The sequence below is a fragment of the Melanaphis sacchari genome, unplaced genomic scaffold (genome assembly GCF_002803265.2).
Source record: "Melanaphis sacchari strain LSU unplaced genomic scaffold, SCAv2.0 Contig54_pilon_pilon, whole genome shotgun sequence".
Taxonomy (NCBI): domain Eukaryota; kingdom Metazoa; phylum Arthropoda; class Insecta; order Hemiptera; family Aphididae; genus Melanaphis; species Melanaphis sacchari.
The window spans coordinates 961620-976035 of record NW_020271380.1 but is presented as its reverse complement, the minus strand read 5'-3'; the positions used below and the strand labels follow the sequence as shown (position 1 = coordinate 976035).

General features: G+C 31.5%; 1 protein-coding gene across 1 annotated transcript; it reads left to right on the top strand.

The window, feature by feature from the left end:
• The first annotated feature begins 9551 nt into the window (after positions 1-9551).
• On the top strand, positions 9552-13998 carry LOC112599753 (transcription factor HES-1-B-like). The gene is made up of 3 exons (XM_025346812.1): positions 9552-9968; positions 10608-10703; positions 12286-13998. The coding sequence occupies exons 1-3, from the start codon at positions 9855-9857 to the stop codon at positions 13252-13254; spliced, it is 1179 nt and encodes a 392-aa protein (XP_025202597.1). The 5' UTR covers positions 9552-9854; the 3' UTR covers positions 13255-13998.
• Positions 13999-14416: the final 418 nt, after the last annotated feature.

Sequence of the window (14416 nt, the reverse complement as noted above, 5' to 3'; positions counted from 1 at the left end):
ATATAAATAATTTAAATCGTGAGTATTTGTGAGTATTTTATTTTAATATGTATCGCGGCAGCTGTCTTGAAGTGTGTTAACTTTATATTGTAATAATAGTGCCATAGTAGTTAGACATTTTAAATTAAACAATAGCGCTCTATTATAGACTGTGTAATACACGTAATTTACTTGCTTAAATATATTTCTCAAGAATACATAATTCTTTTAAAGTCTAATGAACCATTTAAGTATCAGTGTATTATAAAATATAAAATCGAATACCTAAGTAGTAAGTAGGTACATGTCTTTACCACTCTATATAATAGTGTTTTCATGTCTGTATGTAAAAATATAAGCCGTACCATCTGTCCATTGAGTTTGTTTTTTTCAAAATGATTTCTAAGTCAAACTTAATGCCAATCATAGAAAATATTATGTATTTTGATTTCTATATACAACTAGAATTATTTTTAAATATTATATTATTATTTTAATACTATAGCGCGTTTTATCAACAATTTATATCATATTTAAGTATATTAAATTTTTATAACCGAATTATTTTCATTGTTTACTGAAATTTTATGGACGTTATGGGGGTGAAGTAGCTTTTATGTGTACATGCTAACGTTTCCTATTCATTTCAGAAAATAACAAAAAACAGCTATAATAATACAAAAAAACAATAGGTACTTACACTTATGGATTATAAACGTTATTTAATCTAAGTAAAATATCTGTTATAAAATCCACATTATAATATGTCTTTAGAAAATAAGTGTTGTATGTGGTTTTTAAGACTAATATGTAAATAATGAAATAAATTTATATTTAAAAAAGCTATTATAATAATTCATAGTAAACTTGTATTGCTGCTTGTTTTTGATTTTCTTATAACATCAGCGTATTTTATAGAGCTATTTTGTGTATAATAAAATGTTGTAATTAACTATAATTATGGATTCATAAATCAAAGTTAATACTTTCTTTAATGTTATATTTATCATTTATTTCGTATATATCATATGTACCTACATATTACATAGCGCAACCATATATCGTTTAATGTTTGATATGTATAGATCCAAAACTGGGCATTGAAAATCATAAATTATGACATATTGACAATAAATTGGTTAAATTATGATAATAAATAAAAATAAAACATTATGCAAATAAAAAATATAAATAATACTGTATAGATAATACTATATTCATAAATAAAGTATTAGACAAACATTATATTGTTGTTTTTTTTTTAATTTACACCAAGATATAGGTAATTTTATGAATATCAAATAAAGTATAAACATTAATAAAGGTTAAAATTTTAAATTCTACAATTGTGGGCATGCTAGTTTTAAATTAATAATACACATTGAGCGCCACTAATGAAAAGTGTATGTGTATCCTAAAATATTAGATTTGTTTTAATTTAACTTGATAAGTTATTTGGGATATTTAGATTTTTTTTTTTAATTTATATGATTTATTCTCAATTCAAACAATCTAGAAAAAATAATTTTTACTTCAGAGATCAATTTTTTTATAATTACCACTTTGTTATTTTTATTTTTTTCTACTAAATAATCTTATCTAATCGTATTTGTCATCATCGTTTTCAGTTTATTAAGCAATTCCCGGGGAAAGTTTGCGAAATATCGGATTCACAATAATCGTGCGTTCGGCACGATCCAATACCTACGTGAATATTATACATAGAACCTGATCTCTGTACGGTCGAAAGGGAAAATAAAGGTAATAACAACAAAGACGACGACAACGATAATAATAATAATAATAATAATAATAATAATAACAATAAAAAGATTAAAAATATTATTTTTTTATCCGCTCACATTTTACACGCTCGTTTCGTGTCACAGTGACTGGTTGCAAAACCCTACCGCGCGCGCGGCACAGGGCGTATCGGTGCACACGACTTGCGGTGGTCGTCGTCCGGATGACTCGACCGATGGCAACAGGTGACCTACCGTGGGACCGCAGATTTCATCCGTATCGACATTCCCACGTTTACCGGTCGGCCGGGGCAAAAACGCGAGCTCGCACAAACAGTCGTCTGCAGTACACACGTAGACTGCAGGTACATTCACAGTATCGTAATAATGATATTAAACATCAAACTATTATATTTTTTTTTCCTTATATCCGCGCGATCGACGCAAGCCCCGCCGCAAGTAGAGAACGGGGCCCGGGACGAACTACGCGGTTGCGGCTGCGATATGCACACGCGTGTGCACGCGCACTATCATTATTGCGGCTATATATAATATTATACGAGCACGCGTTTATCGGCGACTATCGATCGACAAATTGCAACGGATCGAATGTGTGTACATCTATAGATATAATAATAATAATAATAATAATGTATAAAATATGTACCCACGTAAAATATTATAAACAATAAACATATACAGTGAAACCTCAATTAACGGACACCTCTCAATAGTAGATCCTCCTCAATAGTGGACACTTTTAAATTCCCCGCGGGAAAAAATGTATGCACATAACAGGAGTTATAACCTCTTAATAGTGAACGTAGACACTAAAAACTGGTACCACAATTAAAAATTACCTCTCATAAATGGATACGATAATACATATACATATCGAAAATTTTTAATTCATAAAAATATTATATTTATCTTTTATACATTTCGTTCATATTTTATCTTATCTTTAAGGTTTTCGGGGTTTTCCTATTCGAAAAATGACAAATGGTTTGATTATGCGTTCGGTCATCAGTTGTGTAGGTATTGCACTTTGTGTGAATACGTACCTACGTTAAAATTTTTATAAACATTTTTATATCCATTTTTTACTACATACATATTACATAGGTATATAATAAATAATAAATCAATATTTCAATACATACCGATTTCATGTTTATGTATAACGACTATAATTGAGGGAAAACCCGAAGGGAAGCCTGCGGGGAAGAATATTTCATCATTGAATCAATCTACGGATAAAAAAAAAAAAAAAAAAAAAAAAAAAAGTATAACCGATTCTCTACAGCGTCGCGTCTCCCTATAGTGGACAATGTGGACATTTAGTAATTTCTCACAAATGTCCACCGTGTAAAGGTTTTCTCAATAGTAGATAATTCCCTATAATGGACATTTTTTAATTCTCCGTGGCTGTCTACCATACAGAGGTTTATAATATATATATATTATGCAGTGATCCAGTGATTCGCGATTGTGATCTGCGTACTCGATCACCGCCGACCGAAGCCCGCTTCGGAAATCGGCGAAAGTGAAACCGCGGTATCGTAACAGTTCGTATTGTACCTACTACACGATATTATCATTAAAAAACGAGTATATTATGTTTTTATCGGTATATGATTTACGAGTTATGATAACGCGCCGTATTATTCGCGCGTCGGTTAGAATCATAAGATATTATAATAATATGTATAAATAGTGTGCACATTTCGATAATAGTTCGTATATTATACGCCCACACATCGCCAATAATTATTATTATGCGGTTGGCGAAATTTACAGCATTGTAAATCCCACACACGAAATCGCAATTCGAACTGTAAAATATTTATAAATCGCGTTTACGTTTTAGATTTTTAAGTTATAATACTCTGATTGTTTAATTTCATTGTTTAACATATTATTATTTATTATGATCATCATTGTTTTTTTTTTTTTTTTTAAGAAACACTAAACATTGTTTATTATACACATATGATGTGTAATCATTACGTATATAATATATTATTATATTATACATAATATGGCATATGAATATGTAAAAGCACAACGCACACAAATTGCGGTAAAGCAATCGAAGTGTGAACGTGTGTGGGCTGTGGAGTGATACTCCAGATCTCCAGTTCCGCGGTGAATTCGCTTTAATTTATATGTTACAGACTTGCAGTATGTTAAAACAAATTTTGTATTTTGTTGTTTATGCATCACACTCAAGTACAACATATAAATATCTAATATTATCATACAAAATAGTATAATATATAGCAATGTGAGTATAACGCAACGATGATATTATATATTTCAATATTTGTATGGAAGTGGCATGTCTACGCCTCTTAGGTTAAAATGTAAAATTATCTATACACATAATAATATATTTGAATTACGTATTTTTTTTTGTTTTTTGTTTTTTTGACTGTCGTTGTCTCGTGATAAATCCCTGTCTGATTCATAAAAAAATGACAATAAGGGATCGACAGTCTTTTGTTATTCATTCTGGTCTCTTTTGAAACTTGAACGAACCAATAGTATAATGAATAAATGTATTTCCGTGATTTAACCCGATTTCAAAATACGTCGCTCATCTCTTATTAATAAAGATGATCAAACCGGAAATACATAAAAAGAGTTTTTAAAAGAATAAATTTGTCCTTGGTTTGTAACTAAATCTTTTATGTGTATTATTTTCTCGAAACACAAAATAAGCACGAGTGTCGTTCATGGTATGATTTCTGTGAATACTAGCTGTATACCTATAATTTTAGATTTACAAGTATATATCATTGCGTGTTATGATGTATAAAATATTTTAAATGTACCTATCTAAAAATTTCGTATTTTGTGTAAAAATAAAATAAACAAAATATTTTGATTCGTTGGTTTTTGAAATTTATTTATACTGAAAATTCAAATTATTTTCAATATAATTATTACAAAATAAAATTAATTTTTATTTCGTGATATTTGTCAGATTTTGTGCATTTATTACAAGTCTGCAAATTTTTAATACATGAAGGAATATATAAATAGGTATAGGTATTAAGTATCTACATTAATATGTTTGATTATAAAATGTTAAATAAATTTTCATGACATTTAAAATCAAAAGGGTTAAAAAAAAAGTAGTAAAATAGGTCATCTTCCGGAAGTGACAAGGTCGCCGTGCAGACACGTCTGTTAAATCTGTCCATGGAAATAATTTCATACCGTGAGTATATCTCGGATAATGAAGGGCGGAAACGGTTGCGGCACAGCGGCATAATATTTTACGTTTCAGTTGCGGAACAATAGACAATAACACCACTGTTGTCTGTTCGTCATCAAAGGGTTGAAACGGAAAGGAATATCATGGTCGCGAATCGATGTTTTATTGTCGTATAAGTATAACGTAACGTACAGTACCTACCTTAAAATACTATAATTCAATAATAAAATATGTTGTATATTATTACGTGTTTACTGACAGCCGCGCTTACCGAAATTCCTATACTATGATGTAGTGATATCAGTGTCGATATTGACAGACGTAAGAAAAGACAATACACTCCTTCATACTTATATCTACACATATACAGAGTGATCCATTTAACGTAAGATACTCATTGTATCAGAAAACACTAATCTTTAGAAAATATTAAATATTTCTTTTAGATAATTGTAAGTCGTTAAAATTTTAGTAAAAAATATAATTTTTTAAATTTTTATTGTTATTATTTCTTGAGTAATAAATTATTATTATAAATTATTTAAAGTATTTTAAATTATATAAATTAAATTTCTTACAAGCAATATAATAAAAAAAATTATATAAAATTATAAATAAATATATTAAATTATAATAAATTTATAAAATGCAAAGTTTAGATGAGTGGTGTATTATGAATAATCATTTTAACCCCGTACCTCTCCACTACTCAACTTATTTTAAATTTAAAGTTTAAATAATTATAGCTCTAAACTACTTGTCCAAAATTAAATTTGTATAGGTACATCGAAGTACTCCAAAAATTTAAAAAAATATTACGATAAGTATTATTAATATACATATTTTTTTTTAAGACTTAAAATTATGAGAAAAAAAATATTTTCCTAAATGTATTAATTTTTGAAATAACGAGTGTCTTGACTTAAATAGATCACCCGGTATAATAATTATTATAATTTAGGGACATGCCGGAAGACGTACACTATACAGTGAACAGGTGACCGCACTGCGACTACCTTACATACATTATAATACCTGACAGATATATACCTAAAACACACACATACACTCATGCCATGTATATATATATATATAATACCTACGTAAGTTATCGTTCGTTTAACGATGTTGTATCAACTCCCCCTTTCCCTCTCAACCAGGTTCACTCGGTCATAAATAGTATACTACACTAACGCTGCCACTACTACTACTATACGGTATATACTATATAGGTACTATAACTACACTATACCAGAAACCTACTATATACTACTAAAACTATAGCTGTCGGTCCGGTTCCCACGGCCGTCGACGGTCGCCCGCCAGTAATCAGTATATCTATACAATATATACCTATGCACACACGCACACAATCCAACATATGCGTCGGAATTATAATATAATATAATAGACATCCCTCGAAGTAATTAACCTATCGCCCCTTTGTATGCCCGCTACCTATGTAGAGGTACATGTATTATCGGATATTATTACTATACATATGTATCGTCGGCTTATACGGTATCCGGACCCAACGCACACACACACACACACACACACACATGATTGAGTCACCGGTTGACCGACCGACGACGGAAACGCAATTATACACGCGGCGTTATCTGAGGGAAGAGCTGTGGACCGGAAACTCAGCCGCGGATCTCTCACGTTGACTCCGCACCGGAACGTGCGCTTCGGCCGCCGTCACCTCCTCCCCACGTGTTAATGTCTATCATAGGTAGACAGGGTTGGACATCTGTTGTACCTGCACCACGCCCGCAGATACTATAATAAGCGATGGCATTTCGTTAGAAATTACGGCGGGGTGCGGGTGGAATTGTTGGATATTGCGCGAGACCGTTACGAAATTCATATTTTTGAAAAACCGTTTTTTCCCCCAAAAAACTAGATGATACGTAATGTGTAACAGTAGCTAAAACAGTAAAAACGAAATAGGAAATACACTATACACGTTGTAATATATTTAATTCATATAACTATATTAATTTAAAAAATACGTATAGGTACATACATTTTCACGCTAACAGCCGCACAGTGGTGAAAGTGGCAATGTGTTTAATAGTGTTTGTTTATTGAATTATGACCTCAAAAAATTAAAAGCATAAAAATACCGGATAAATTATTATAAATTATTTTATTCTAAAAATATGTTAACTTATAAATGTATAATGGATAAATGTTCAATACGGTTGATAATTACTACATTTAGACAGTTATTAAAACAACGAATGTCTTAAACCTCTTTATCAAAACAACAAAAATCAAAAATAGAAAAAAAGCATATTTATCTTTAGATAACCAAACGTTTACATTGTATTAAATGTCCAAAATCGATTAACAGCGGGAATAACGTTTAGGTATAATACCCGCATACACATACCACACACACGTTCCTCTGCCTTCATGCGCAACGAAAACATGACATAAAAATCAGTCAATCCGTTCACGACATATTATCTACACATAGCAATGAGGTGACAATGAAGCTTATATATTGTATAAGTGTACATATGATATGTGGCGCCAAAATATTACGGTTAGCGACGAATAAAAATTATGCCATTGCTGTGTAGTGTGTACCTATATTATGATCTTTTCCCGTTATATTTTGTGTATTTTATATATTTTAATAAAAGTGCCTATACAAAAAGGGGCGAAAGAAAATATACAAAAGACGAACAAAACATAATATATGCCCTGGGCATAACAATATATGTTTTGTTCGTCTCGGGGTCCCACAGTAGGCGGGTTGCTATATTTTGCAATTATTAAACCCTCGCGCGACAGAGTGGTTTTTTGGCTCGTCGTCGTCATCGTGCGTTGTAAGAACTACTTTAATGCGTACACATAGTATTATGGTGTATAGGTACGCCATCATTAAACGTACCCTTTGAATCTTGCTTGCTGTGTAACAATAATAATAATAATAATAATACGACAAAAAGTCACAGCTCTTTTATAATATTATATACATATATACACTGTTAACACAAAGGCGTGTAAAGTACAGTTAAACCAAAATAATACTGAAAATGCTTTTGTCTGAAACGTAGAACGAATGATTCAAAAACAAAAAAACAAAAAAATAGTCAAAACACGAATTTAACTTTTAATTGAATGATTATATTACAGAAATAAAACTTTATGTATTGTCTAAAGAGCAATAATATAAGGAAAACATTTTTATTTTTAATTAATTAACAAGAATTAGACACTTAAACGTCTTTAACCTACTTTTTGTTTAAAAACGTAGATTTATTTTTAATATTTATTTGTTCGTGTTATTTCGACGAATGTTGAGTAATTAAAAATGTTTAAAATTTGGGAACATATATATTACAGTTCAAAATTTTAATATTTAAAATTATCTAGTTATAAAATAAATAAATGCGTCTGATAGACGGATTATTTATTTATACTCTATAGGTACTATGGAATATTTATAGAATCTGTAGAATAAAATAATTTTTGCTCTATTATATGTGCATAAGTAAGATATTATTCATCCACAAACAACATGTTTTTATGTTTTAAATATAGATTTTAATAAAATATAATATCAAACAACATAATAAACCATAATTTTTGAGCCATTTGACTAAATATAGCAGGTTTGTTTCATCGAGACTTGGAAGACATCGCGGAAGTTTCGTTTTTATCTCAAATTTCGAGATTAGGGTGTTTCAAGGCTTCGAATTTAACCGATTGAATAATAATTCTGTATAATATATGACTTATTAGCGTAGTATAAATCATGACATTAATGAATATATTGATTTTGTAATGTATTTACGCTTATATATTTCGTATGGATCACAATAATAAAAACCTTTTACCAAGGAAAAAATAAACTAAAAGTTTGAACACACACACAAAAGTAAAATCAGGTGTATGATATAGAGTTATATATGTATATAATACTAATGAAAAACATAAAAGAGGTTCCCCGGTCAAAATAAAGTGCACGAATTGGTTTCCCGATAAAAATTATTTATCACTATTCGAATTGGATGTCATACGATAGCCTTAAGATTTGATGATTATCATTTTCCACTCAAAATATGGACAGAGTTTTCATCTACCGATTTCAGAACAAACAACATATTGTTGAGAATCGTTTGATGAAGAACTTAATTTAGAATTTTTCTACACCCGTCCAAATATTTTTCTATTAACTGAAAAACTTACTCAAACAATAAAAATTACTTATTGTAAATGTATACCAAATACATTTTTACGTTTATTACTTGTAATAATGGGCTATTTTAATATTATTAATACACAAATGCGTATACCGACTTTGCGTGGTCCAAATAAATTGTACGTGTCCTGTACGCATTTCGAATTGTAAAAGCTGTGAGTTCGTGTTACCCGCGTAAACCATATACAAACGGTTAGATCAAAAATAATATGAATGGTGCATATCATTACGTATGGGGTGGGCGGGTGCGCACGTATTATTATCACTCATTGGAGTATAGTATATAGGCATAGGATAAATTATTATGCGCAAGATACGCGCGCATAATGGTAAATATATATAGTAGTTATCGTAGCGATTGTGCGGCACAATCGTGGCGATTGTTGCACGCGTGCACAACGTGGGAACTCGCGCAACCGTGCGCCCCGTGCCATTATGTTTTGAAATAACCGAGCAGTATGGACCGGTTCGCTTTTGTCGGTGTTTTAGATCATTGCGCGCGTAACAGGCCTAAGATAAACGATTTTTTCGAATTTGGATTTTCCAACGAAACACTAACGGACACGTGAAACACGTCGTGGAGTCGTCCGATAGAAATTTTCCGATGTATATTTATGTGCGATATCGTCGTGCCGTAGTTGTACAAGTTATGCCACTTGTCAGACGAAAATATAGGTAAAATAACATTATGTCATCGACGAACAATGACTCAGAAGACGACGATCCAAGGGTGCATTCGTCCGGGATGTCTTCCTCTGGTCAACCCAGACGTTACGAGCTTTCGAAATCCGAATTGCGAAAGGTAAATACCACGTCTAAATTTAAGTGGACTTAAAAATTTGAGTTGTTTATTAATAATTTTTTTCGTAAGAATATAGTATTTCGCTGATCGACTTTTGCTAATTATTATTTTTTTTAAATTTAATTTAAAATAACTATGATATTTAAATTAATGTATGATAATATATTTTTAACAGATGCGTACACAAATATAAAAATCCAAGGAGGGTTCTTAAAAAAATTTACAATTATCAGATACCTAACATACATTTTTTTTATTTTTGGTAGAAGGAACAAATTCCCAAGCCACTCCCGCTGTGTATGTCTGATTTTTGAATACATTTTACAAGGTTCATTGGGTGTGAAATAGTTTTTTTGTTTCTCCTAAGAGTTGTTTAATGTTTGTTTATAATTATATTTTGATTAATATGACCATTCAATTTTTATAATACTGCAAATTAATATCTAGTGATATTTTCGAAAATTTCAAGATTTCTATAAAATGTTAATTAATTAAACTTGTTGAACACTTTATTTTGATCATATTGCTAAAAGACATTAAAAATAAAATTTAACTGAAAAATATTTTTTTTATTCGCAATTATTTAAATTAATATTTAATGTTACATCAATATTAAATTTAGTACATTCTCTATTTTAGAATAATAAGCCAATTATGGAAAAAAAAAGGAGAGCCAGAATCAATCAGTGTTTGAATGAATTGAAAACACTTATATTGGACGCATTGAAAAAAGACGTAAGTTAACTATAATTTTTATAATAAAATAAAAAAAAAATATATAATATTTTATCAATATAAAAACAAACATATACAATTATAGTAATGACAATAATAGAGATTACTATAATATATATTAGTATAATATTAAATGGTAATAATATACTGTTTCTGTTTTAGTACTTAGAAAATTATATATAATATGATGAATTCTTGATCTCAGAAATATTAATAACAATTTAAATCTTATTAATTGCCATGTATCAATTATATATTTTTTTTTTTTTTAATTTTATCACTTATAGTAATTTTTGTCTTATTTTAGTCCCATATATCGTATTTTTAACCGACAACATATCTGCTTTATTTTTATCATTTTCGTTAATAGTCATAACAAATTGCGAAGTTTTTATCGTTTTAAATTCATAAAATGTTTTTTTTTTGTGCTTTATATTTAATATTTGTCAATCAGCTGTTATGAGAATTTCGTTAGTTTTATATTTCAAAATCTAAGAAAATAATGATATGTATTGATATGCATATTTATAACGAATAATTAATAATATATAAATTTTAACCATTTATTAATAACTGTGTATAATACTTTTTAAGCAGAATAAAAAATATTGATTTGTTGAATATAAACAGGTATAAAACAGAAAAACAATTGTGTAATAATATTCTATTAAAAACATAACCACGATCTTAAAAATATGTTATTTGATTTCAAGGATTATACGCTGTTTTGATTATAATATTGTGCAGTATAAACATTCAATTGTCGACATTATACCATTATTGTATTGTTGCTTTTGCAATATCTCTGATTTTTTTTTTTATATAATATATAAGTATATTCTTGTTATTTCTACTAAATTTGGTATCATCGGATAGTATCGTAATATTCTTGCTGTCAATTTGTATTTCATAATGTGACAAGTAGAAGGTTCAATTTGTTAAGGGAAAGACATGGCTTATAGATTTAATCATTAAAGAATAGAAATTTTACTGTATATAGTAAGATATGGAATATATTTATGTTTAAAATGCATCGGTCTGTACAGTTTTAATATTCAATACATGCGACTTATTAATATTTATATATTATGTAATTTTGATGAAATGAAAAAAATGAAACACAAATTATGTAACATGGATACAGTTAGATAAAATAATCTCTAAAATATTTATCACGTTTCGGGTACTCTGTAGACTATAGTACAGATATATATTTAAATGTTTTCTCATTGTACCTGCGAAAATACCTAGATTAAAGCTATACAAATGGACAATATTTAAGGATAATAATCCTTAAAAATAGTTTTACTAACATATAAAGTAAATATAATATTTGATCTATAGTATTATTATACTTGAACATAAATATAACAAATAGGTACTTAAACATAATAAAAATGAACTGTATTGGAATGTATTAAAAGGCCGTAAAATTATTTTTTAAAGTCTAAATGGGGCGGCTGAGCCCAATCACGAACCATATAGACACTGGTTGTACGCATACACTATTATATTATTTTACCTACGCGAGCATAATGGTAAACACCTATTTTGAAAATATTATTATGTGATATAATTATAGCCAGCAAGACATACAAAGTTAGAAAAAGCGGACATCCTGGAAATGACCGTGCGGCACCTGCAGTCGTTGCACCGGAGTGGCAGTGGCAGCCGACCGTTAGCTCCGGCCGTCTGTCCAACGGTCGAATCACCGCTGTCGCCTTCGTCATCGACCGCGGCCTTAACGGCGGTGGTCGTGCAAAAGTTTCAGACGGGTTACCAGGAATGCGCCGGCGAGGTGAATCGGTTCGTAGACCGATTGGACGGGGTGGACGAAGAGATCAAAAAGAGGCTGATGTCACATCTGGACTCGTGCGTGGCCAAAATGAGGTACGTCGCCGCGGCCGCAGGCACGACGCCTCCGCCACCGCCGCCGCGACCACTCGCGAACAATAATAATTACTCGTTGCACCATCGGCTCGACCTACAAGCGGCGGCGGCGGCGGCCACGGCATTAGCCGCGACCGCGTCGGTGCCGATTTCGAGCGGCCGACCAGTTTTGCAGCAGCAATCGCTGATCGGAGAATTGACGCCCCCGACCGTCCCGCCGCCCATCCCGCCGCTGCCGCTGCCGAAAGTCGGCCGTTTCCGGACGAGCGCGTTCACGGCGGTACACGGTCAGCTTCCGTCACCGGATGTCGGTTCGACGCCTTTCGTGTACTGCGACGAACCGGACGTGTCGTCGACCAGCTCGTGGGCCGAAGACATGGCAGCCGCGTCCGCTGTCCAGCACCCACCGCTCGATTTTTCGATGAAAAAAACTGTGGCCGGATGCAGCAACAAGAGGCCCCTGGGCGACATACCAGTAAACGTTCCTACGGCCAACGCGTCGTCCTCGCACAAGCAATCGGCGGCGGCAGCGACGGCGGCAGCGTCGTCAAACGGTGACGGGCCAACGGCCGCGCGCGTTCGCAGGCCCGAAGCCGTGGCCGCCGCGGTCAGACCGTGCGACGGTCCAGACTCCGACCCCAACATGTGGAGGCCCTGGTGACGTCGTCCGTCCGCGTCGTATCGCCGATAGTATGCGCAGCAGCTGTAGTGTAGTTAGTGATATTTTCAGTCACTTTTCGGCAGTGTTGGGTATACATATAGTTACCCCGCATTACGCGCAACACTGCGTCGTCATGCATTTCGTACAAAGTACGTACTATCGTTGTATAGGAATTGTACCTCTATACACATATCGAAGTTGTACATTATAATATGTACTCTCTTAATGATACACGGTGACTTCGCGAATTATTCCGTTATATAATATAGTTTATAACATAAAACCAGAAAAACGTATGTGATATCTCGTATTTAAATTTAAAATGTTTACATAATATATGGCTTTTGTAAAAGAAAAAAACACTTTCGCGATTCCAGATTTCCCTAATTTTTATACTCTTATTAACTACAGCAGTGGCGATCAATCAATTTTGTCACGGGTGGGGAATGGGGATGAGGGGCTGATCTTTTAACATGCGCATATTGGTCATTAAAAATAGAATTTAAAGATTATATAGATCGATTTATTATTTAAAAACCATAAACTAAAAAGTTAATTAATAGTTAGGTGTACCAAATGTATTTATAATAGTGAAATGCGTTTTTGTTTATTTTTGCCAGTTCATCTACTTAACTTAGAGTTATATTCACTAGTCCACGACAAACAGCCATTGATAAGACTCTTAGATTACCATATTAAATAAACAATTTATTAAACATATTATTTTTTAATGACTATAAAATAAAGAAGAAAAAACTTAAAAAGTTATTCTATTAATGATAAAAATGTTTTATGTCTGAACTGTTTATTTAATAGATATTTTACATAAAAAAATATTTTACTTTAATCTAAAATACATTTTACAAGTACAGTATTTACCTCAACCAAAGTTTAAAATTTTTTTTTATCAAAAATTGTTAAATAATATTCAAATTTTATCAGATTATACAAAAAAAAAACACCATTCAAATTATTTTTTTGATATTATTTTAAACATTGAAATAATATTACGGGGGATATGCATTACTCATCTTTTCTCCATTATTTAACTGGCCCTAACTCATGTAACTTTTAACTTGGTCATCACTCAGAAGTAACTTGCTGATCACCGCTATAATAATAAAGGCGTATACATTATGTTGTTCCTTACGCGAAAAACTGT

Bases quoted from the DNA above. Each gene is read 5' to 3' on its own strand.
- LOC112599753 (XM_025346812.1), top strand. From the start codon at position 9,855: ATGTCATCGACGAACAATGACTCAGAAGACGACGATCCAAGGGTGCAT. The intron at 9,969-10,607 runs GTAAATACCACG...TCTCTATTTTAG, and splicing joins CGAAATCCGAATTGCGAAAG to AATAATAAGCCAATTATGGA. The intron at 10,704-12,285 runs GTAAGTTAACTA...ATATAATTATAG, and splicing joins TGGACGCATTGAAAAAAGAC to CCAGCAAGACATACAAAGTT.